General features: G+C 36.5%; 1 protein-coding gene across 1 annotated transcript in view; it reads left to right on the top strand.

The window, feature by feature from the left end:
• CNTN1 (contactin 1) overlaps positions 1–26,856 on the top strand; it is a 232,509-nt gene that overhangs the window by 139,248 nt on the left and 66,405 nt on the right. Inside the window, exons 3-4 of the mRNA XM_065743432.1 lie at positions 11,179–11,311; positions 25,787–25,934. Coding sequence (XP_065599504.1) covers positions 11,257–11,311; positions 25,787–25,934 — 203 coding nt within the window. The 5' untranslated portion in view covers positions 11,179–11,256. The remainder of the gene's footprint in view (positions 1–11,178; positions 11,312–25,786; positions 25,935–26,856) is intronic.

Raw genomic sequence — 26,856 nt, 5'->3', positions numbered from 1 at the left:
ACCTCACCAGTTGAAATATTTCAACTGAACATTTGAGGAATTTAAGAAAATTTGAACACATTGTGGAAAAGGGCAGAAGTTTAAAGAGAAAGACAGAAGAATGTGTAGAAGTTAATAAATTGAACACTTAGTGCTGATATTTTTCTAAGAAGTGTGTGGAGATTCTTTTTTTTAGATGCACTAACACATCACCTAAGATAGCAGAATCTGTACTGATGACATGGCTTTTGCTGGCTAGAACAGCAGGAACTGTAGGTAGTTGTTTATTGGAATCGGTGATTATTTCATTTTGTTGCTTGGAAAAAAAGCAGAGTTGCTGCAAGATGTTATGTCTGCTTTGCAATCATCTCCTTTTAAATGAGAAGATTTTGATTTCTTGGCATATTGCCATAATAAAATGGCACCTATGAAAGAATACACTCGTATGTTACATTCAACAGAATAATTATCATTTGAAGTATATGTAATTATTTGAAATTAGTCTATTGGAATTACTTATTAATGTGACTTTGATAACAAAAAAGAATTGTCTTGCTTGCAGTTGACTTGCTTCATCTGTGTGTATCCATATCAAAATGCAGTTTTTGTCACAACAATATGAAACTTGGGAGAAGATCTTTAAAATGCAGATTTCTAGGCTTCAATTTTGCAAACCTATGAGTGCCCGTGGTGATTTTGCTATATGTGTTCATCTGACACTTTAATATTTGTTTACTTCAGTAGATCAGGCATTTGGCTTTCAATTGCCTAGCTTTTTGTTGTCATTTATTTATTTAATTTTTCTCAGTGGTATTTAAGAATAAATGGCAAAGCAGGATGATTTGTGTGTATAAAATTAAGTACTTAACTCCATTATCTTTATTTTTAGCCTATTAATTGCTGAGATAGTGAGCTTAAGTGGTTCTCTGGTCTTGTCTGCTGGTGATTACTCTCTGACAAAAGCATTCACACCATATTTATGTACTCAGCTTCTGCAGTGTCCCATGGCCCCTTCTCCAGTGGCTGCCACTTGGGCCTCTCTCACATACAAGTCTCTCCAAGTGCTGTCCCTTGGGCTCATGGTCCCACTCCACATTGGCACTTTCACTTCCATGAGCATATCTGAACACACAGCAGAGGGCTCTCACCCAGGAAAACAATTAGAGATGAAATTTAATGAGAGGACATAACGTTGCTCATCAGGACAAAGCATGGACAGACAAGCCTACTCACCAACCCACTTTTAAACACAGCCAGAACCTTTTGTACCTGTATGCTTTTATTTTCCCACTCCTGTTTCTTGCCATTCTACCTTGGTTCCTTACTGAGATCTGTCAAGTCTTCTGGAGAGCCTCTGCTGTAGTACCTCATTGGGTTTCTGACTGGTGCGTGGCTGACTGCTGGCCTGCAGTGTCTCTGGAAGGAGCTGGGCAGCTGGTGGGATCAGTGGGTTTCCTTGCCTAGCATTGTTCCTTTTTGTTTCTGCATTTGTGGAGATGAGCCTTTAAACACATAGCTTCATGGCTCAAGGTTTTCTGAGCAAGATTTTAAGCTTTCAGTGAGCTTAGAAAAAGATTTTGTCCAAGAGCAATCACGATGTCAGTGTTCTTCTTTATCAACATGGGAAGATCTCAGTTCTGGTGTTTCTATGATATTTCACCTCATAACTAAGAATCTATGAAATGCAGTCTTTAAAACATAGGTGGTCTGTTAAATGGTATATGGCATTTCAAATGTGTAAAAAATGACAGAGGATCTCACCCATAGCTATTCAGAAATTTGCAATCTTAAACCAAAAGGCACAAATGACGTACTATTCCAAAATATATGAACAAATTCTAGTAAACATGGAATTGATTTTTCTTTTTTCTATTGTTTGCAGCTGCTAGTCTGATTCAGATTGTTTATTCACAGGATGAACGAGGTGTTTTTAAGCATTCTCAACAGTTGTGAGTGATTGATGTAAATTAAAAAAAAAACCCTACTCTGATTTAAAGAGAGTTGCTAGGAAACATGTAGCTTGAAGATGAAATCTCTCACAGAGCTTGTCTTTGTCGGTGCTATGAGAAATACATTATACGGTGTCCTAAGTTACAGATTATATGAACAAAACTGTTAATTTTTTATAAATACATCTGCTGTGAACACATGAACATGATTAATTCCTGTATCTTTATTTGGTGATGAAATTCCAGGTATCACTAAATTCAGAAAAATATGAAAATCAGATAGAAAATGGCAGGAGTGCTATAAAGATTACCATAATCTCATTACATTTTCTGAAGCATCAAATATTCTTTTTCTTAGAAATGGATCTAATATACCTGAGATTTAATTTCAAGATGATATTCTGAGGTTTAAAGCAATCAATGTTTCTGTTCTATTTCTTTTTCAAACTTTAACAAAATTGAAACTCTGAAAGATAATAATAACGATGGTCTTAATTTCATTTGGGAAGTTAATATTTTTTTGCCTCTTGAAAGATGCTGGCTGAAGTAACCAAAAGGTTTACTCTCTTTATCTTTACTTCTCTTTATCATGTGAAGTAATACTCATTTTAAGTAATAGATATTTGCTTATATGTGTGGTGACTTTTCTTCCATGCTAGCTGTAGAGTCCAGGTGTATTTAATTATCTTGGATTCGAGGTTAAGCTAATTGGGTTTTAAGATACAAATGGAAGTTAGCATACCAGATATTGCACTGAGAGAAGTGTGACCAGCAGGGTGAAGGAGGTGATTCTGTCCCTCAGAGACCCCCCCACCTGGAGCACTGCATCCAGTTTTGGGGCCCCTAATTCATGAAGGACATTGAGCTGTCAGAGTGGGTCCAGAGGTGGGCCACAAAGATGATCAGAGGGCTGGAGCACTTCCCCTGTGAGGACAGGCTAAGAGTGTTGGACTTGTTCAGCCTGGAGAAGAGAAGGCTCTGGGGGCACCTCATAGTGGCCTTCCAGTACCTGAAGTGGCCTACAGGAAAGCTGGGGAGGGACTTTTTATTATGGTAGGTAGCAATAAGACAAAGGATAATGGCCATAAACTGGAAGAGGGTAGATTTAGACTAGATATCAGGGAAAAATTCTTTACTGTCAGGTTGGTAAGATACTGGAACAGATTGCCCCAGAGAGATTGTGAATATTTTTGTGGGGCTTTGAGCAGCCTGATCTAGTGGGGGGTGTCCTTGACCATGGCAGGGGGATTGGAGCAAAATGATCTCTAAGGTTATTTCCACCCAAAACCATTCTATGATAGAAACAGAGCAGTGAACTCTGCATGATGCTCTGTGTTTGGCTGGAGTTTGTTTATTGATCTTGGTTTGCTGAAGTTCTCTACCAGGCAATCTTTAAGCAGCATCCCTTACAGGATGCTTTCAGAAAACTGTGAGTGATGCCTGTGAATTGTGGCAGCAGTAAGTGATCTTTTCCTTATTTATTACTTAAGAAGAAAGGACAGCCAGTTGCTGATAAAGCAGAACATAAGAATAGAGGCTTGGAGGACTGGCTGCCAGGCCCTTTGCTACTGACAAGATGATTAAGGAGTGTTTAAGTACCGGTAAGCAGTACTACCTCATCTGAAGATATTTCAAAACAAAACATTTTCACAGCTTGAGAAAAGTAACCACGTGGTAACTGACCCTTCGTTGCAGTCATTGATTAACTGGAAGATGAGATAAGAGTTTTACAATGGTCACACACTTACAGGGAGAAGACTCTTGATTTAGAAAGAATCTGTGAATGCAAATAAGAAAAATATGACATCTCATTAGTGGCATGAGCTATCTGAGAAGACAAAATAACAGAAAGACAAAACAAACTGTGAAAAAAAATAATGAAAATAGAAAGAATGATGCAGTAGGCAAGCAAAGGAAAATTCCATAGGGCTCCTTAATTGCTTAGCCAGAAAACGTAGCACCTACTGAGCAACTGACTGAAGAAGTTACTGAGTCTTGAAATCTGGAACCATAAATTTGTACATATAAAAGAAGCAGGAGGGTTACATTCACAGTGTGATTAACTACCAATGTGCTTTTCTACTTGGAAATAAATAAATAATGCATTAGAAAACTGCAATGTAAAACGGACATCTTATAACAGTGAAGTTGGTGTTCAGGTCTGTAGGATCTTCTATATCTTAGGACAATATTCTTGTATGTACTGCATAACACCTTTTTGTTTCTTCTTATAGGCATTATGTTTTCTTGCATTGTAAAATAGGTGCTTGGGCTTTCAAGTGCAATGGTACAAAACATGTCTATAGAAGGAATTTATTATCTTCTTTGTGCCTTAGATAGAGTGGACTCTGAATATGCTGACAGTCATGTGTGCCAGGATATTTGTTCTTTTAAGCCTGAAGTGTTGAGAGTTTCGGTCAAAATAAAGGCAATAAGAGCAGCTTTATAAGTATTTGTGGTAGAATTGAACTATTTAGTTATTTATATAGTGTCTGTAGAAAATAGAAAATGAATTGAGAGTGGATGGTGTTAGACTGCTCTTTGCTACACCTCAGTGGGTGCTTGTTATGTTACTGCATATTGTGCTTGAAGGCATACGTTCTGTTCAAGAAGAACATCATATTTACGGACCATCAAATTGATGCTTAGCTTCTTAGCTTCTTTTCATTCATGTGATATCAAAAAAAGTAGTTGTACCCGTTAAAAATAAAAATAGTAGTATAGAAAGTACTGGAAGCATCAGTGTTGGTGGCTGACTGTTTGGGCCAGTGGTCGCTGCTTTGGGCAACAGGATGCAATTTGAAAGGTAGAAATCTGAACTTGCATTTCCATTTGGACAAATCTGGCAAAAAAAGAACATAATAATAGAAATTAAAGCTGATCAGAAGGAAATGAAATGTTGTACAAGTCTCTGTGGAAGGAATTTAAGCCAGTCTTGGACTCTTAAGAAGGCAGCCAGCTATCACTGAAAATCCTCTGTAGACTTAGGAGTGCTATATGAGCTGGGCTGACTTGGAATTTTTCTTACAGTGATCCCAGAGCACTGTAGTGAGATTAATCTGTGTGGTGGGAAGATATTTGGCTTTTCTGGTAATAGACAACAATAGTAAACACTAGTAGCTAAGATATTTCTTTCAGAATTAAATGGAGGAGTTGTGGATGACAGGCTTTTGAACAAGATAATAATGCACTTTCTTATGTCACCATCGCAGCTAAAATTAAAAAAAAAGACTGATCACAAAATTAAATTGCAAGGACTAAAATACTAGAAGATGAAAATAAGTAATTTTCAATGTACATCATTATTTTCTTTAACTCAAAAGTTTATTGATAATGTGAACTATTAAGCAAGTATTAAGATTTATGGTGATGTAGTCTTTGTAGCAAAAAATGCAACCTCTTCTAAGAAAATCAAGATAACAAGCTGTTAGATGCTTACTAAAATCACGAAAAGAGCCTGAAATAAAAACAAATAAAAAATACTGATTAGGTTTGAAGTATTGTGTCACTTCTAAAAAGCTTTGATTATAACGTTCCCCTATGTTAATTTAGCAGCGAATTATTGCAATTATATATATTCATGTTTTGAAAAAGGGTGGAGAACCAGAGATTTCCTCTAGATTATTGTGTCTATTTATAGTCTAATCTGGATGGAATCTCTACCAATTCTAAAACTTGAATGTGTATAATTATAATAATACAGCAGGAAATGAGAACTGCAACAAGGATCTTGATTTACCTCTCTTAGCTAAGTGTACCATGCCAGAGCTCCTAAGCACATTTCTTTGCTCTTTCTCTATCAGTTCTGTACTAGTAGTTTCTAAGAGGGACCCCGAACAGATGTTGGGAGCTGCTGCAGCAATCATGCTTCTCCCATGCTGAAAGCCTTAGGAAGGGAAGATCCCATTATGGTAGAAGTTGTGATTTACTGATATGCACAACTTGATTACCTTTCTTATTCCATCTTTTGCAGTATCTGTTGTTATTTTTCTAGTACCCAACTACAAGCTGATTCTGTTTTTTTTTTTTCCTCGCTCCCCTCTTTTTACTGTGTGCTAGTCTCATTTGACATACAACAGATAAAACACATTTCCTCAACTGTATTAGTTCTATTCCTTCAACCCTGTGATCTCTTGCTGAGGATAGAGCAAACTTCTCATCCTCATCTATATTCACCTACCTACACCTCTTTCCCTTGCCCTTTCTTTCCTTTCTGACTGCCCTTTTGGCATAGTTTATTGCTCCCATCATCCCACAGTCCACTTACATATCCCACCAATGTCCCACTCCTCTCTAATGCTGAGTTCTGTTTCTTTGCTTTCTCTTCACCCTACGAGCATCCCCACTGTGGCTCTTATTTCCACTGCAGATTTTTATCCTTTTTATCTATCCCACCCTGTCTTAATTTCTGGCCAGTGTATGCAGTTTATTAATACTGCTTTAGATCGTATGATCTTTGTTCAACTGACTTGTTTACCTGCTCTTTTACAGTTACCCTTAACTTTTGTGTCTAGGTTATGAGTTCATCTACATGTTTGCATTAAGTAGGGAAATGTTGTGAACTTGGCTATTTCATAGCTGTGAAGCAAGTGACTTTTGTTTCTTAATGAATAAAAAATGTTATTCATTGATCTGAAGAAAGCCACAGAGAATATGGAAGAAAATCTAGGCAGTTTCGAGAAGGAATTTTTGAGAGATTAAGGAATCTTTGTGATCTGGTAGTGCAGAGAGGCAACTCTTCACTTTTGTCTTGAGAGTACCCTGATCATAATGAAATGTCCTGAGACATTGAAAAGCCTCCAAAGCAGTTCTGGGAGATCCCCGTGCTCAAGACTGAGCTTGCTCTCTATTAAGCAGACAGTGTCTCATTTTTTCCCCACAGTCTCTGGGAGGTCTGCACTCCAGACAGCTCACCAGAAGGAGATTTCTTGAATATAGAAAGGCGAAGACCTGAAGTTGAGATTGGCTCTTTTGGAAAATAAACGGTCAAAAGGGGTTTAAATGTGCTAATAAGCATTAGATAGTAATTAAATTGCATGCAGTTGCAGCTAAGTGTTTATTCATTGTATTATATATGAGAGTTGCTTCAATAGTGGTGCACGTAATGGGTGTTGGCCCATTACAGCAAAGGTGGATGTTGGTGGCATAGCAGTAGGGGCTGAACCTTCCTGACGGTATCTTGTACCCATTTTGTTGCCGTGCACCATGTGGCAGCAGTGGGCAGCCTGACAAAATGCTATCTGACATGTAAGTGCAGATGAATCAAAGGTGTGTCACTGGATTCCTCTGCGTGGGGAAAAAAATGGCACCATTGCCATTCATCCGTGCTGGCTCAGTATTTATAGAACCAAACAGTGGATGTGAGCACAGTGAGGCAGTGGGTGGTGTGTTTCTGCAGTGACAACAGTGATGGTGTCTGCACCTTTACTGGAGCAGACTTCTACAAGCAGGGCATGTAGATTCTTGTTTATTGCTGGTGAAAATGCATGTTTAGTGGTGGTGGCTAAATTGGAAAATTGTGTTTTGTAGCTGTGAATTTACTCTACAGAATAGTGTTACTATGCTCTTTGTTGTAGTTTGTATGGAAATAAATAGGATGCATTACTTTTGGAGTGACCCAAGCATTTTTAAAATGTATTACTCATTTGCTGAAATAGTGATGCTTTGTTGTTAGGAAAGAAAAGAGATAGTGTACTGTGCAGATAAAAAGGCACAGATCCCTGCATGCGATCACTATGTTTTTACAGTAAGAGAAGTGAGTTGTACTAATGATCGTTCTTTTGTTAGGGAATTATTTTTAACAAGGCAACAATACCCTTCTCTCTCTGCAAGGAGAAAAGGATGAGGGCTGTAAAGTTAAAAAGACAGAGGATGACACCGCATGAGTGCTGCAGCCCACGGAGCTGCCTCTGGTGGGATTGCTGCTGCCTCAAATACACCCAGACTCGCACTCAGTCAGCTGGGTGGTGCCATCACTTACAGCCACGCTGCTGCAAATGTGCACAAGATAACCCGCGTGGTATCACATCTAATAGCAGGCAGTGCTGCCCGAATTCACCAGAGCAATGTGAAGCAGCCTCGCTTCTTGTCTGCAAGCTGAGATAAATCGGGAGAGATGTGCTACATAGACAGAACCCACTCAGCTGAAATAAGTGAGAGCAAGGAAAGGATTTTAATCCTGGCAGGGAGGATATTTCTGTATCTGAATAAAGTGAGGTATTTATAGCATTTACTGACACGAATTTTATTTATGATAATTTGAACCAGCGTTCAAACTACATTTTCTGACCCAACAGGAAGGAATTTTCAGGGAGCTGGAGAACAGAGTAATATTCCAGAAAGAACCTGTATTCTGCAGAAGAGAGAGAGTAGGGATCTGCGGTTTGCAGTGGTGTCTGTAATGCTAGAGACAGAGCAAATGTTTGCTCTTAACAGTTTCATCTGTCCACGCATTTGAACAGTTATTATGACCCTGAGTTACTGCGTAATTATTATTGTTCCCAACAGAGTTACTGTTTCATTGCTGTTTAATTATGTGCATTATTTCAGAGTGACTGTGCAGTTTAATTCCTCTCACTGAAATAAACGTTTCGGGAGAGGTGGTGTCATACCAAAAGAAGCTTGAGTCAGGATCTGGATACTGGACAAGTATACAAAATTATTTGTTGATGTAACCTAAGTATGTCTTTTAGAGGCATCACAGAGACATAGTAGATCATACCTCCACCATTTAAAGCAGATGGCTGAGATAATGAATACCCTTTAGCTGGCAGAGGGAACTCATGCTGAAGTCTGAAGAAACTGCAGAGCTAAGAGAAGTGGGAGAGTAACATTGTTAATTACTGACACTTGGATTCAGCTACAGGATGCGTTTGCGTTTGTTATCAAATTAAGAGCCTTTTTCAAGGGAACATTTGCAAGTCAATCCCCATTTTTGGGAACCCTGTTCATGTCTCATGTCTTTTTTTTTTTTTTTTTTTTTCTAAACATTTTTTTCACGTAACACTCAAGATTTTCAGGATGACAGCAACTAACATGGTTTTGACCTGGTTGATTTGGGAAAAAATATGAAGCTTCAATAATTCCTGACTTGGAAAGATTCTCTTTTGGTATTTCCTGCCATTTTCCTACACTGTGAGCTTAATAAAACCTGTGGAAATCTCTTCAAGGAAAGCTCCCTAATTTTTTGTGTCATGTTCAAATAAATGCTTCATCAGCATTATTTGAAAATCTATATGCATTAGTGATTGGGCAGGGAAAATGGGAACTAACCTTTTGTTCAGAGTGCTTCTAGCGGTTGCTGATGAAAATGAGTAAAGGAGGCAAGAGCTGCTAGTTAACAGCCAGCACGCTCTGCTGATGTTGTGGACCCACTGATTGATTGCACAGTTTGAAAGTTTTACTTCAAACCAGCTCTTTACTGGTGTTGTGAATGGGATATATATTAGCAGCTGAAGCGCACTAGGTACAGTCCTTCCACACAATTTTTTACTAAGTTTGAACAGAAATGTTAATGTAGGTACACCCTAGAAGAAACAGCTGAGATTGCTGTCACTGACCTGACCCCATCTCTGGCTGCTGGAGATAAGTCTAGAAGTCAGAAGGTAGAGTTAGAAAGGAGAAATGAGCAGCCTTGGATGGTAGTAAAACAGCAGCCCCAAGGGTCCAGGAGGTTCTTCAAGACAAGGAACAAGAGACAAGTGAAAAGCCCTGATGGCTGATATGTATTCTTAGTTGCCTCAGGGAGAGACATGAGATAAGGAACTGAGACAGGCATATCGAGCAGCAGCTCAGAGTTTTGCTGCTAATCACAGTAGCATTTATTCCAAGCATACTTCCAGAGTTAGGTATGTTTGTACTTGTGCTTTTACATTGGAAACTGCTTGTTTCTTGGTGTTTGAGGGGAAAAACTGAGCAGTTTTCAAACAGGATCTAAAGAAATCTTGTGGAAAAAGAGAAAAATTCAGTAAAAACTTTGACCTGGGAAGATCAGGAGTCTAGGTGAAAGGCAGAGGCTGTGGTCAGTCATTGATAACTGTCATGAAAGTCTGGAAAACAGGAGTATCAAGACTGCATCCTGCTAAAAGTGAAAGAGCCATTTGAACATGCACATCTCCTGGGATGCATGCTACTGAAGGATATTTAAGTACCTATGAGCAAATTTGTGTAATGCAATATTAACAAAATTTATGAACTGAACAGAACAGATAAAATCACCACATGCCCAAGATAGAGTAATATTCTGTTAGCGATGGAAACAGTGCTTTGTGTGAAGGTCATAGCTTAACCAGTGCTACAATAGAGACAATCAAGGGGAGATAGAAAGAGTATGAACAAGATGTGATGCATATAAAAGATGGTTTTATGAAAGCATGGCAAGAAACCCATTAAAGAAGACAGGAAATTACACACTGCAAAAATGCTGATGCAGTGCCCTAAAGAAATAGACAAAGCCACCAACCAGAAGGAATAGTCTAGAAAGACATTGACCAAGAAAAGCAAAAAGCATTATAGAATTAAAACATTCAAGTAATTAGAAATCTAAGAATATTCAACCAAAGCTACATGTTCCATTCACTTCAGTTTAATATATATTCAGACCAAATTTCCCTCCCAGGGAGAAATGAAAACTTTTAATGTGACACTGCAATAGTCATTATGTTCAGCATTAAAAAGGAAACACATAAAAACTAATTCTGCTTTTCCATAGGATCATTAATAGTGTGCTAAAACTTTAAAAGGAATCATATACTCAACAAAACAATTAGCCCTGAAGAAGGTTCATGTGCTTTGTTTTCACTGTAATTTTCTTCTTGAAGACTTTAAAATCTTTAATTACTGTGTAGTGTTTACTGAGATCAGGGAGAATAGAATGCTGCAAGCTACGTGATGTTTAGTATTTCCAATAACCTGAAATAAATGATCTAGTTCCAATCCAAAGAATAGATCTGGTTTTGGAGGATCGATATAGAAGAGGACGTTCAGTAATGACAGTTGCTATACAACTCATTACCACCGGAAGACCTGAGTATTGTATGGACTTTTAAAGAATGTGCTGACTGAATAAAAAAGATCATTAATTTAATCTAGAAAATTCAGCAATGTATTAATTATTCAAAAGACTCTGTACTATATTAACTCATAAGTATTTGATTTAGACAGATAATATGGGAATTTTAATTCTCATAAATGATATGAGATAAAGCTTAATGTCAGAATTATTCACTCCTTTTTCTTTCTCCCTAATCAGGTGGTTGTGGTTCTCTGAATACTTGTGCTGCAAGGCAGAATTCATTTTGAGATAATCTCTGAATAGAAGAAGATAACCATGAGGCTCTTCGTCAGTCATCTTGTTACACTCTGTTTCATCTTCTGTGTGGCAGGTAAGTTGTGTTAATTCATTCACCTGTTTTCAGTTTAGTGCGTTCCAAGGTCAGTTTTGCTTTTTGTATGGTTTCAGTGCAATAAATGAATAAAAGTTGAGTAAGAGTGAGTAGGGAAGTGTACTTACTACATTGCATACTATAACTAAAAGCTTGGAACAAATGTAGGTTAAAATTGTTCTCGGCTGTTCCCACTTAGTATATAAAGTAAATTATTTATCTAGGTTCATCTAAGGTTATAAAAATGTATTTAGTGCAAAGATAATCAAGATGATCATAAGAACAGAAAAAATGCCCATGAGAAGACGTAATAAACACAGAATTCTCTAATATGGTCACCATCTAAAATTCACAGAATTAGAATTTCCTACTAGGGCATTGTAGTGGCAGTCTTCATGATACAGTGGGGCAATGCTGTATGTACTAACTTTAATTGGAAATTATAAATAGTAAAAACTTTTCATAAATATAGATGTGGCTATTTTAAACTTGCAAGAGCCATAGTTGTGATATCTAAAATTACAGATATTTTTGCGACTCAAATTTTAGTTCAATTCTAAAAAATATTACAGCTCTTTGAAAAATTGAAATTCGGGATTAAAATCTATTTCCTGTTCCAACCTTTCCCAACAGCTCTGGAATTTGTAAAGCCAGTTTCAAACATCCTTGCCAACTTAAATGAATGCTGGTTTTTAGTTGCTGTCATGAATTGAGTTGCCAGAATAGAGCTCAAGAAGATAATGTTTTGCTTACATACAGACAGCATGAATTAAGATCTCAGCATGTAAAAAGTGAAATAGATCATGCATATAAAAAATACTGACTGAGATTTCAGAAGTGCAAATATTCATATGAATTGTGTGGTTGTTTTCTAACACGTATCAATGTGGGCTGTCAGTCCCTACTTTGAGGGGAGAGTGAATTGTAAAGTTGGTTTTACTGCATTTTATGAAACTTTTTTGAGGATTCCTTATGTAGGTAATTAATCTTCCAGTGAACTTAGCAGTTCATGTTCTTGCTCAGTCTGGCCTACCGTTTCAGGCATCATCTCAACATCACTGTCATGAGACGATATTGTTTATACCATTTAGTCTGAAAATATGATTAATATTGTGATACAAGCTCACCACTTATAGGAAGCTACTCCATAGTTCACAGGAGTACTTGTTCATTTGAAGAGAATACTATTTTATTCTGTGGAGGGTTTAAACTTTTTGATTCCAGGTATGAGTTTATTGGAGGATATACTGACAACTCATAAAAATCAAGACCTTTAGAATATTGTAATCTCCTAAAACACTGTATTTATTACATGTTTTAAGGTCTTTGTCTTTGTTAAGATATGAGAACTGCTGATGGCACCAAAATAATAAAATTTCACCATTTTAATACTGGATTTTCTTGAAAAAAGGTTGTCAACTACCATCAGTAACATTACATGTGATTTCAATTTTGATATTAGACAAAATCATCAACTACAGGAGACAAGTAAGGGCTAAACACTGGTTGGTTATAAAAAGAAAAAAATAGCTATATGAGTCAACCACTGACAAAAAGTGTCCATTAAATTCCTTCATGGGCAGCTATTAATAATCAACTAACTATTCATGCTATTACTTGTGTATTATGTACACTACAATTGTGTCCAGAAAACAGAGATCTTGGCACATTGCAAGTGCCTTAAAATGACATTAGAAGGTGGCATTCTATGAACGTCACTAGCAAGTGATGTACAAGATCTGCTTCAAAAGTAGGGCCCTCCATTTTATTATGGCGTCCCACAGCATCAGAGGTAGATGTTGGTGAGATGGCAGTAGAGACTGAAACCTTCCTGCCAATGTTCTGTTACATTTTGTTGCCACACAACAGATGGCAGCAGAGGGGCAGTGTGACAAAGCAGGATCTTACATGGAGTATCTGAATGTTTCTGGAGGCCAAACAGTGGATGTGAGCATAATGAGATTGTGGGTGGTGAATTTCAGCAGTGGGTCACCTTTGCTGGTGCAGATTTTTAGGAGTGCAGCAGGCATGCTCTTGTTCATTGCTAGTGAGAATGCATGGCTAATGGTGGTGGTTGTGTTGAAAAATAGTTTTGTATAGTTTTGTAGCTGCAAATTTGCTCTATCAAATAGTGTGGTCTTTTTATCTGTTGTAGTTTCCATGGAAATAAGCAGGAGGCATTACTTTCAAAATAACTTACCAAAAAAAGAACAGAGTCGAGTATGATGATACTACATGTAGCACGCATTGATATATTCATAGCAATATTTATCTTTCACTTTTCTGCAGTTGGCTGTGTTAGGTTCAGGTGAGTTGAACAGGAGGCAGTGGTGTGAAAGGACTGTAATATGGGGTGGTTCCAATAGAGCTGGTTATAGAAAGCTCTTCAAGTTCAAACAAAATTCCTGACTAATCTTCTGGTAAGTAATAAATGCAGGACTTGCATGAATTTTAATCAAAAGCCAAATGTAGGACTTACTAAGAGTAAAAAAATAGATTTTGGCACTGTCTTCCAACGTGGAGGATTCATAGTGTTATAGAGGCAGTGGGAGTTCATTATCTCTAGTTTATTATTACAAGGCTGAATAGCACACACACACACAAGCTTTATTTTGCATCCTTAATTGAATAGCCATTTGAATTAAGAAGTCTGCTGCTGTCATACAGTCATTTTAGTGCCCTTTTAGATTGTATCTGAATCTGCAGTCTTTGCTCTGCCCTAGCATTTGAATCTCACTGAAGAACTTCTCATTTCACATGAGTGCTGGAGTTGTTGGTAATTAGTCATAGCAAATTTTCATTTTCTATATATTTCTTGGCAGAGAAAATGTCATAGAAACCAGTAAACGCGTAGCTGCAGACATAAAGGGGGTTGCTTGAGAGTGTTCACTGTATGGTTGAAAGGTGAAGAATATTGTGGAAAAAAGGGAGCATAGTTAGAGTGATCAGGTGTATCTTCCACATGCAATGCTATCCAGAGGAATGCTAGCAATGTAAATAATAACAGAGAATATGAGAATTGAGAATGTTTTATGAATAAAGATCACAAGTTCTCATTTAGCAACGAGACAAACAGGAGATGTTATTGAAGAGCAAAGTTAGCAGGGGCAGATTTTGAAAGCAAAGTATTCAAAACTTTGCTTCAATGGTTTTTAAATAAACATGGAGTTTCATTGGAAGTGTATTTGGTTCAAGTCGCCTCCTGTAGTACTGTAGTACTGGATCCACAGTATCCTTTCAGATGTTCCACCATCTAGTCTGTCTGTCGTTCAAATATAGCTTCCAAAAAGCCTGAATGTGTTGAGACTTAATGCTTTGGATTTAACGTCGTGAGCCTCCAGAAATACCTGCTGGAAGTATCTGGAAAACAGGAAGATAGGGAACTGAAAAATTGAATGTCGTGTTGACTTGAGGATTAGGCCTGCAGGGGTCACGGTTATTTTATCACTCTATAAGCCAGGGATTGTTACCAGTTTTCAAACAGATCTTTTTCCTGTTGCAGGGAATTTACAAAGGTGTTTGGTTTTGGTTTTGGAATTTTTTCCAGAAGTCAGGTATGTGGTTTTGACCATTTTGGAGGTATTTCTGCAATAAAAACCCAAACTTTTAGCCACTTCTGCTTCGTGCTAATCAAGGGCAGAAGTTAAAAATTAACAATGGCTAGCCATTTTCCATCATACGGGAGTGTGCAGCTACTTGAATGAAGCAAACATTATACAAATCACTGCATTGAAAGCTTAGGCTGAGATCATCTTCCATGAGACAGGAGCAGTATTTATTTTCCAGGTAAATTAGCACTTGAAATGTAGCCTTGTAGATGTAAGCTGATGAAAAAGCTGTAAGTAATTTGGTCTTTCGCTTAGTAATTTAACAGTCAGTTATAAGGGTTGCTTTTCAGATTGCACTTTGCTCTCATTTGCCTTGCACAGCTCAGGGAATCACTGCTCAGGGTACATCAAGTTGATTGTCAATCCACTGCCAAAAAAGTTATTTCACACCTATTACTAGTAATATCTGACTCTACTTCTCTTTCCTCTGACATCTCCAACATATTTCACCATTGCCATGGACTTCTTACTAGATTGAAATCCTGTTGATGAGTTTGGATTTCAGACATTTTATTTACATCTATCATATCCCATGTAAACCAATGAACCATACTGTATCTTTGCTTGGGAGAATAACCTTGGGCCAAAAGAATTAAGAGTCTGTTTCAGCAACAACAACAAAAAAAAACAACTAATAACCGCAGAAGGCTTTGTGTGTGTGTGTGTGTGTGTGTGTGTGCTTAATGAGTATTTGATTACATTTGGCTACAAGAAGAATCAGTCGAAAAAATGTTACTCTATTGGTTTAATTTTTTTCCCTCTGATCAAGCTTTTATACTTTTTACCTTGAGATTTCATATGCAGAGTCAAGTAATATTTGACTTTGGGTCAGATCAGGCCTCAAAAGGCAGCTTGCCATTCTAGGAACTATTTTCATTTTTGCAAAACTGAGTTGATAGTCCAAGGGTAAAAATGCTAAAACCACTTCCATTATTTAGGGAAACTAATGCCTTATTTTCAAAAATCACTTCAGTGAAAGCTAGTAAACCAGAAAGCCAGAATGACACAGGCCTTCTCAATAGGGACAGTTACAGTGATGTATAAGCAAGGAAGAGGTTGCCTTCTCCAAGACAATCTGTCTCTTTTGTCTAGTATGAAGTGAGACATTATGAGTGGTTACTTTGTCTGTTTGAGTGCTGACTGGCACTTGGTGGTTGATGTTCCTCTAACGTTTTGCCGGATGACACTGGTGCCTCCATCAGCATAGCAGAATCTTCTTTCTAAACAATTAAATGCTTCATCATGAGTTTTTTAGACATTAACACATTATTGCCTCATCATAAAAGCTTCCCATAAATGCTAAGTGTAACACATCCCACCTCAAACTTAAAATACATAAAAATTGGATTTTTGTTATAGCAGTAGGTTCAAATATGTGTTCAAATATGAGCTGAGTTGAAATCTGCATAGTTTAAAATTTTAGACCATGTCAGATGGCATTATTCACAACTCCTAAAGACGGATATAGTTGGGTTTCTTTTTCCTGAAATATAAAATGGACTAATACACTTAATACTGATTTATCATGTTCTTGTTTGGGGCTTAGGAAACCATTTCATGCTACTGCAGAGTATTTGACATTTGTAGATAAACAATCACAATGTAATTTGATCATAACTTCCAGAAACCCAAAAGTGCTTTGTTTACCTTCCTGCTAGCCTGGTAGAGATATTTAGTCTGATTCGCAGACTAGCTTGGACCCAAGCACGAGCTTCTTGGACACAATTAGATGCTCTTTTCTGTGACAGTGTGAAAACAGTATGAAATATGCTTCTAACTGTCATATGGTTTCCAAGCTTGCAGTGATGATGTAGGACTTGATGAGTTAGTGATAGTTAAGGTAATGAATGAGTCCATGGTTCTTCTGTTCAGTAGCTGTTAACATTCAAGGTTAATCCAGCCATGTGCAGTGTCAGCAGATCTTTGTCCCTCTCTCATGTGAAAATATGTAACAAGATACAACAATGTCAGATGGATCAATACTGATGAGAGTGATACTGAATGACTGTCTCAAACAGACACACTTAGCAGTGCTAAATGTCAGAGAAATAGAGAAAGGTACAGGAAGCAGGAGCAGAAGGAGATCCTCAATGGAATGACAAATTAAAATTGTACTGAAAACAATTTTATATTGTTTAGCAGTTGGAGCAATGCAATTTCAACTATTCTAGCTTCTTTCTGACATTGACCTCTTGAAATCTTTTTACTGTGATTTGTCGTCATTACTCACATCACAATTTGTGGTGTTTTTAGAATCAAGTTGATTTTGATCCAGCACAGTACTTGAATACGTGCTTAACACTGTAATCAAAAGTGAACTTTTTAAATTGGATCTACTTATATTCTTAAGTTTTGTGTTGAATCAGGTGCCTGAAGTAATATGAGAGACCTTTAATGAACTTTCTGTGCTGTTTCACTATCATTTGCCTTAAGCAAATGATAATATCATTTTACCCTTTCTAAAGATGATTTTTAAGATCTTAATGTTTCCAGAAGAAGCTTGTCTAAATATCCCTTAGTAAAACTATTTCCATCTTTTATTGAAAATATATTCTCCTGACCATTGAATTATTACGCATTTACACATCTAACTACTAACTACCTGCTAACCTTACAATTACCTTTGAAATGAAATGGTTTTTGCACAGACATTCTGAAAGAAAAATTCATTTATTTTTTTTACATATTTGCTTTAGTACAGCAAAATGATAGCTGGCTTTCTCTAACATGCAGTCTGCAGATCTTGAAAAGCATTTGAATCTTTGTCCCTTTATTTTTCAGCAGTGCCTTCTAGTACATTGAATTTTGGTTTTCTCGTTTTGGAGTCTTAGATTTTTGTACTATGCAACTGAATGGTAGTAGTAAAGAGAGGCATTTACAGGAATGTTAGCAGGATTAGGGCCTTAGAATACTTCCACTGTAGTTTCTGAACATAAGGATTTGTAGTTATTTATAGCACCGCATGTTTTACTACCAACTTTTCACTGCGTTTCAGCAATCTATCATTTCCTTTGTAAGTTTATTTTACATAAGGTACCGTACACATTAATCTTTTTCTGTTTGACGTGCAAGTTGTTCTTACTGAGTAAAGCACCTTTTCAGTTGTGTCAGATCTGGGAGCATTTCCAGAAGCCTGAGTGCCCTAAATACGGTTAAGTGAATGCATGCTCCATTTTGTTTAATTGGCTCTTTCTTCTATTAAGAACCAGTTACTTCTCTGTTTTTTTTTGTGTGTGTTTTAATTTAAGGATTTAACAAGATTAAAGATATGTTAGAGCAAGTGAGGCAAATATACAAATGAACATCCATTAAAAATATCTTGCTATTGCAGAATGGGAATCATTTGGGTGAAGTGACTTAATCTTATATTAAATGTCACGTCTAGTGTATTTTCCCATTTAATACCCACATCGCTACATACCCACTATTTGTGATTAATCAGTTTAAATACCTAACATTTTAAAAAGTTATGTAGTGATACTGTTTATCACCCATGAGAATTCTGTTCTAGAAGGAACTTTTGTATGTTCCAGAAAGATAAAGCATAAATAACTTTTTAAACAAGGGCAAAGTTTAAAAAATTTATTTTTACTCCTAAGTGAATATTCTGCAGCTCTTGCATGAAAGACAGATTAGAACTGTCCTGTAAGGCAACATGAAAAGGCATATCTTGTAAAAAATGTGGAAAATGAAGACTTGTAATCTTTCTCAGATCTATCAAATTAAAAAAGAGAGCAAATGCAAACTTATAGCATTATTTGCTTATTATTGTGCTATTTACATGAAGACACAAAGGTAAACAGATGTTTAATATGATTTATTGACCTCTCTTTGAATGAGAGGCATTCAAGAAAGTCATTATAGAAGACTAACAGTAAAATTACAGTATATTTTTCCCTTTGGGAGTTTTCTGTTTTCTTCTTTTTTTTTTTTTGTATTCAAATTGGGCAGAGAATTGATTGTACAAAACATGAGAATGGGTATATTGAAAGGGCAGGCAGAAGTCGGTAAATAAGTTACTAAACAAATAAATTTCAGGAATTATCAATTTCTGATTCCCTACAAGGTATCTGATCAGTTAGAAAGTAGCTCCCTGAGCACTTGTGGCAACTACTCCAAAGCAGAAGTAAATAATTAGGTAATTTGAATGATGGTGGCTTTGAAATGTTAACTAGAAAATAATGTTTAATTATTATGGGCCATATCTACCTCTAAACATAGGGGTCTTCATTTCCCATTTTCCAGATTTACTTTTATGTTATACAAAGGTCATGATGAGATTCAAAAAGCTGATGATCTTATTCATGTTTTATCTATATCAGCCTTATGATTCCCTTTTTCTAAAAGTATTGAGAACCCAAGGCATTACTGCAGGCAGTCTGCTCTACTTGAGCTTGCTCCTTTAATTGCCATGGAAGACAATGCACCAGAGGCTAATTCACGTCTCAACAGAAAGCTGCTAAGTTTCTGAAATTATCCAAGTATGGAACTGGTAGAGAAGAAAAAGAAGTTTGAACCTAGAATGAGATGTTAAAAATGAGTCTGACTCAGTTAAGCCTGGTACTGCAGCAGGTGTGCCAGATGCTGACGGTTGCCATTTTCTTGGGCCTGTGAAGCATGATGAGGTTGCTGCAGGTTGTCACAGACAGTACATTTCTGTGGAGAAATTGTGTATGGAAAACTGGTTTGTGCTTGGCATACTTGAGATTTCTAAGGTCTCCCAGTTATGTGACTAACTGAAGATACTAACTTCTGTCCATTTCCATACCTGTGATTCAGAAGAAGCAGTAGCCTGGACCCATCTCTCATTCCTTGGGTTGGAATTCAGTCAGTTACGTCTCTCTGGATAACAGAGGCTGACATGCTGAAGCTGCCTTCACAGATCACAACAGTGCAGTCCCCCACTAGCTCTGCAAAAAGAAGGAAAGATTATGTGAGCAGAGTTTCCTTTTTTTTCCTGGTTTAAATTTTAAAATAGAAAATTGCTGAACTTCTCTCTTCAGCTTCACTCCTACTCTTTTGTCATATCTAGTGTCCTATTTAATCAAAAAACTAAATTCTTCATTAGAAATAGGTTTAGGAAAGCCCTATGGACTTCCTACACCCTCAGTCCCATGGAGGCAGATATCCAGACTGACAGTAATTTTACCCACAGAGACTTAATAGATTAAAGCTATACTTCAGAATTTATTATTTATAGATCCAAATGCAGTAACTGTGCTGGCAATAAGTGGCACTCAGAGGTACTGCTCATATAAAACAAAGGAGCATTAAGATCTGATAAATTATCTGTTATAATAATCTGTTATATATATCTGAATTTATGTTCCTATATATGTTGAGAAGATCACTATTTCAATCAATACATTTCTATGTATGGTTTTTGGATTTTTTTTATGTGGCTTTCAGGAAAAATTATTATTATTATTAATTTTTGCTAATGAGGAACAGATACATCTTTGGGCATGTGATGATGTAAGGATGTTAACTCTTCGTGCTTGACCTTCCCCATGTTCTTTGGGTGTCTGAGCCCTGCAGAACAGATAAGAAGCAGAAAGTGCAGTTGCACTTCTGGTGCTGCACTGGAGTGGAACAACAATCTCTCTTTAGGGTAAGGACTTTTTTCTTAGTGCAGTGTCAGCATACAGACTGTGTGCTCCCTGTCCTTCCACTGAGGTTTCTTTGTGCTGCTGCAGGATAAGTGAAACAAATTACACAAAAACAGGTCCCTTATCAGGTGTGGGAGCTCCAGGAGAAGGCTTTAATTTTGGGTTCAGTGCCAGTAGCTTCACCCGAGAGACTCCAGGTCACATTGCACAGTCCAATTAGTAAAACCAGACTGTTATGGAAAGATTCATGTGACTTTGTTTTAACTTTCTATGAGCTAGGTACATGGTACAATTTTTGTCTTTCTCTATGGTTAATAAAGAGGAAATAGGATTAATTTTCTGCTAGAAGTGCTCACCTAACTTTCTAAGGAAAATTAATATATGACTAGTTTGAATGAAATCCTTACTTTCATAATTACATGAGATAAATCCCACAATGTCATGAGTCTCACTCCACATTAACTACTGTTCACAAGAAAGTAGACTGAGTAAAAAAGAAGGATGAAAGAAAGGTAACTATTCTTGCTGTCTCTTTATTTATTAAACTTTATCTCTCCTCTGTATCATCTCATTAAGATTTGAGATACTGGTGCACCGCAAACCCAGACTATCTATAAGAATGCCATTTGAAGCATTTTATATTCCTTGCCACAGAGCTGGTAAGATAATCCCTTAAACTAAGAGTGATATGAGCATTCTGTATCTGAAAATGGATATGACAGAAGTAAATAATTAGGTTTTATTTACTTTTCTGTACTGGAAAAAAATAAGCCCATGAACTGCTGTTTTCTTCTGTGAAATAATAAAAAAAACATTCACAATGGTCTTTAATATATCCATTAACTTTCTTCTCTGATTGTGCTCACAGCGATTTCTGTAATCACAGGGAGCTTTGCTTCATGATATTATGGAATCATAGAATTCTTATATGGTTGTCTTTAATCTATGAGTAAAATGGATTTTCAGTCTTGAAAGACTAGAAGTAGCTGATAATAAACTGACTTGCCTGAAAGAGATTTGGATGCTCTCACTCAACAGAAAAAAATATTTACTCAGAACTCCAACCCACTGAAATTGATGCTTTGAGTTCAAGATTATATGTCTATGATAGCAAGTTAGCATAGTTTCATGATAATATGTAGAACGTAAATATTATTTTTATGTTTAAGGCCTTCCATTGGATACGGAGAACAAGATGAGTGATTGTGCTCAAATGCTTTTGATGTTTTGTTTTTTTCCTTAATTGTTTCATACTAATAAGAGGGATTCAAGAGATGGGTAAAATATCAGATGAAACACAAATCCAGCATAAGAACTTTCAGTAAAATAAAAACCTTGAATAACTTTAGATATCAAAATTTAGATATTAAAAAAATGTTTTCTTACTTTAAGCTTCAGTAATGAAATAGAAATGCTAAAAATTATTAAGTCTTACATGTACAGATTTTAGAATCAGTCAAAAAGACATTTTGGGGGATAATTTAGTAAAGTAGGTTTGGTAGAATCTACGTAGGTCATGCAGAAAAAACAGGTAATCAGTCATCCTTTCAAATGATTTTTGTAATAAAAGAAAAAGTGAGTTATTTGATTTTAAAAGGATTAAAATTCATGTATTTGGGAAAGTCAAACATGGGAAAAATGGAAGGGAAGTTGCACTTAATACAAGGAATATATTTATCTTGCATCAGATCTAGAACAGATTAGGACACAGTCATGGAAAATCTAGCTAATTAGAAATTTCATTAAAATCTTTTATCTCAAGGTGGATAGTACCAAACCAAGGAAACACAACTGATAAGAATTTTTCTAAACAACTAATACAATAACTTAGCTGTTAAAACAGTATTTGCTCAGAACAGTGTTTTTCAGATACTGTCCTGAAGAACTGTGTGAACAAGAAGTTGAGAAGAGCAAAGCTGAATTCTGTACTTGTACATTTGTGTGCAAGCTAACGCTGCTCACTCTTTCCTAGGCAATAAGAATTTCCTACACTTTCCCCTTATCTTAACGCTGCCCACATTTCTGCCTATAAATTATGTCTGTATTTTGATTTCTACACAGGCCGGTGTTGTCCTAGTACCTGCTAAATAATTTTTTGTCTGTTTCCTCTCCATTCCTCTGGTTTCGTTCCCACTTGTATCCTAAGCAGTTCTGTTGTTGTGCCTCTCCTGAAATGTTATTTCTTTTCATTATTAATGTAAAGGCAGTCCAAGATCATTTTACCAGTCCCACAAAACAAGCCCAACACTTTCATCCTCCCTTTTCCAAACTACCCAAGCTTCATCTCTGGTATGCTCTTACCATGAATCTTTTCAGGCCTGTGAATCACAAATCTCAAACTCAAGTGCCCATACCCCTTCCACACTCAATCTTCTTCCTATTGGCAATGGGTGCATATAAGGGCAAGAGATGACCCAGAACTGAACCCAGAAAGCTAGAAATAATTAGATGTCCACTCCCTTTAGTTTTATCAGCTACTTCAATAGCCAGCTGAGCATGAGAGATAAAGGGCTACAGGAAAAAAGGCGGCTGGAGATTTCTTGGAGAAAGGTTACAGGGCTACCTTCCAGCAGCATCCTTACTTACAGAGGATCAATGATCTCATGAGTTACATGGATTTGTTTTTTTTTGACTTTCACCAAGACTACTAAATACTTCTTCACCATGTTGAAAATTCTGATTTATGTTTGCAGAATTCACTGTAAAATGCCTTGCATAGGGAGAACTGGATGATACCTTTTGCTCTAATTTAAAATATAAATGAGAAGAAATTTACTCTGAAAATTGAGCAGTAAGTGACCTTGAGAGGTCATGTAGTCCATCCTCTTGTCCTAAAGCAGGGCCAGAACACAGAGAATATGCTTTTCTTCTCATCTCATTTATCCAGAGCATCCATTCCCTTTTCCCTTTTCTTTTCTCTGCTTCTAGTTTTCCCCTCTTTCTTGTAAGTACAATGTCAATCAACTGATCTTTTCTCATCCTCTTTGTGTGCACTTCTTCAGTCCCCAAATACCATCACATCGTCATGTTTCTCCACAAAAGGGTGAAAATTTCTTGCTGTTTTTTTCACAAACCCTTTCTTTTTTCTCCTCTGTGCTACTTGCATATTACTGGTCAGCATTCAGCTTTTGATTGAACTCAAATGATGGGCTTATTGGTTGCTCCACCTGACATGCAGTCTGCTCATCTTGTTCCACTCAGCCAGACATCTGAAATTCAGTTCATAATAGATAGCAGCAGAAGTGCCATTATAAAGCATATTTGATAGGTGTAAGAAACAGACATTCACTCAGTATAATTAATAGTGTTGGAAGCATTAAAAATGCATGCCATGAAATGCCCAAATGGTCTGTAACACCATTTGAGTCGTAAGGTGGAAACAGTCAGCTGCATTTGATATGACTATTCGCTGCTAGAGGCCATTGTTATTCTATATTCATACTTAAGGTCTGCACAGAAAGTGCTGTCTGGGCTGTGGCTCAGTCATTCAAGGCTCTGAGCAAATATGCTGTTTCTCCCTTTATAGTCTGAATTTTCTTCTTTTGATCTGGAAATACATAGATTTTTTCATAGTGTTGTTCTGTAAAATATCAAAGAAAGCAGGCCATTATTCAAAAGCTCTTTTTTTCTTTTTCTTTTTTTTTTTGTGGTTGCTTTTCTTTCATTCTTTTAGAGTCTTATCTTCTCATTAGATAAATTCATTTTAAAAATGAAGTTGCCTGACTATCACAGTGTAGGAGTGCCTTTTGGATCTGTTCTTGTCCCCGAGGGAAATAGTGATTATTTCCACTCAAACTTGAACTGGGAAGGGAAGTTGATGTTTATCCACTTGTAAACAATTTTCTGCTAGTTCTGAAAAATGTATATCTATGGATGTAGATTTTAAAACAATGAAAAACTTACACTAGGATTGTTTTATGCATATATGATATTTTAATACTTACAGTTTGCATTATTTAAATAATATAGGTAAACTGTACCTTCTATTTTACGTTTTATGAAAACTACCTAATTTAATAAAAAAAAATTTAAAAACAAAGGTAAGAATTTTAAGAGGATGAGTACAAAACCATAATTTTTTTAGGGACTTTACTCTGTTGAATTACATTTTTAAATGTAACATTACAAGACACACTGCATTTTGTATACACAGCACAGATACTACTGCAAAATGGTAGAGTTTCTCCATCCTTAACAATTGATTTTGGAAAGTTTTTAGCTAAAAATATTCAACAAGTTCTGAACATCATTATAGGAAAACTATATTTGTTTCATTAATCTTACTAGACTTTTGTCATCATCTTCCAGAAGGCATCTCGAGAATTTGACAAGGCTCTAAACGTGAATAGAAAGTGAAGCTGGTAGTGGACATGTGCTATTTGTATATTTGTCACTTTCACAGAAAAATAAAAAAAGAAGTAAACAAAAAAAAATCTACAGTTACATCATGGATTTGACAAGCAGAATTTTCCCAGACTTTTCCACCTTGGCTCCTAATCTTGCTTTTACAGACCCCAAAGAACAGTAGGAGATGATGGAGAAGGGAATACAGAAGGGGCAAGGAGAGCCTGTAACCATTACAACAGCAACAGCAAATGGAGGATAAAGATTAAAAAGAAATAACTTGTTTCCAAACCTGTTTGATTTTCAGCCACTTTTAACTGCTTGTTTTGACAAATGTAAATTATTTTAAGCGTGGGACTTTAGAGGGGAAGAGAGTTAACATATATACATCTCTGAGCTTGGAAATGAAGACAGAACTATGTGATCTCAACTGTGATCTCCAATATTAGCTTTTATTTATATAGTGCAATAACGATTCTTTCTGAATACATAGAATAACTGGAGATCTTTTGGTTGTTAGATAATGAGCAGTTAATGTTTAAGGTTTTCTATCTGGACCTATTTTATGAGAATTTGTTGGCCCCTGCAAGATAAGTTGGTCTCACCTGCATTTCTAAAGGGCATATCTTCAATTCATAATTATCTTCATCAAGTCTCGCATAAACTGTAAAAAATAATTGTTCGTGTCAGCAAAGAAGGTAGTTATACAGGAATACAGTTTAAACTATTTGCATTCTCAGAGGACGGTGAAGGAAGGTCAGCACTATTATCCAAACTGTTCTAATTTTCCTGATGCAATTGAAACTTGATTTTGCTGGGCTTGCTATCTAGCTGTATTCATATTTTGAATACAGTATATCTGTTGTAAATTCCTATTCAGATTGGCTACTAACAAATAACTGATTAATTTTCAGACTCTACCCATTTTTCAGAAGAAGGAAACAAAGGTTATGGACCCGTTTTTGAGGAGCAACCCATTGATACCATCTATCCAGAGGAATCTTCAGATGGACAAGTTTCAATGAACTGCAGGGCTCGAGCAGTTCCTTTTCCTACTTACAAGTAACCTCTCTTATTTTTATTTTTACATCTTACTGTGCATTTTACTCAATGAAGGATTCAGGTTTTGATATTAAATGATTGATCGTATTAACAGAAAAAAAAATTGGTAGACTTGCTATTTTTGGGTAAGAATCAAGCTGGATTAAATTCACTGTAATGTCTAGACAGTTCTGAAAATACTATATCCCTATTGTGTTAAATGTTTTTGGCTTTTGAAAGGAATACCGATCCAGATGCAAAAGATAAAAAGGTGACCTTTAAGAAACACTTCAGAGGCTTACTGCCTTACATTAGGAGTGTCTGAGGTTCAAGTCCTTGTTCATAGGTTCATAGGGTTCTTCGTGGATCAAAATAGCTTTATGATCCCATTTTACTCTGAAAGGACTGGTATTGAGCCTGACTGTCTTATGTTGCTTCTGCCACCACCTGTTGTAAAGAGGTGCTCATGAATGTATCAGAGTCACACATACAATCACTTTCACCAAAAGTATGTTTTTATTAACAGAGCAGTTTTGTTTCATTGCAAGATCTCAGAGCAGCTGTGTGTTTATTGTCTATTACCTCTTTTGTGTGTATAACAAAAAGTGCTTACTATTATCATTATTCTGACTGGTTTACATTCTAGACACGGGAATATCAAACTAAGGGCAGATGCAATGTCTTGTCAGCAAAATTTATCCATTTAATTAAATAATCCTATGTTCTACACCAGTATTTGTCTTTCTGAAATTAACTCAGTCTTCCAAGACAGGATAACACAGTTAAGATTGCTGTCTACTTGTACAGATCTACCTGAACCTGAAGGTAACTGTAATACCACTTTTGAATCTCATCTCTAGCTCAGGTAGTGTAAGTTTTTCTACATGGCATTTTGCTATTTCACTTCTTTGCTCTCCCCATTCTTGGAAAGATCTGGAAGCTG

This window comes from Cyrtonyx montezumae, unplaced genomic scaffold, assembly GCF_038088225.1.
Source record: "Cyrtonyx montezumae isolate F1298 unplaced genomic scaffold, pur_monq_1.0 scaffold_3, whole genome shotgun sequence".
Classification (NCBI taxonomy): domain Eukaryota; kingdom Metazoa; phylum Chordata; class Aves; order Galliformes; family Odontophoridae; genus Cyrtonyx; species Cyrtonyx montezumae.
The sequence above is the reverse complement of the archived record's forward strand: the minus strand, read 5'-3'. Positions and strand labels throughout refer to the sequence as shown.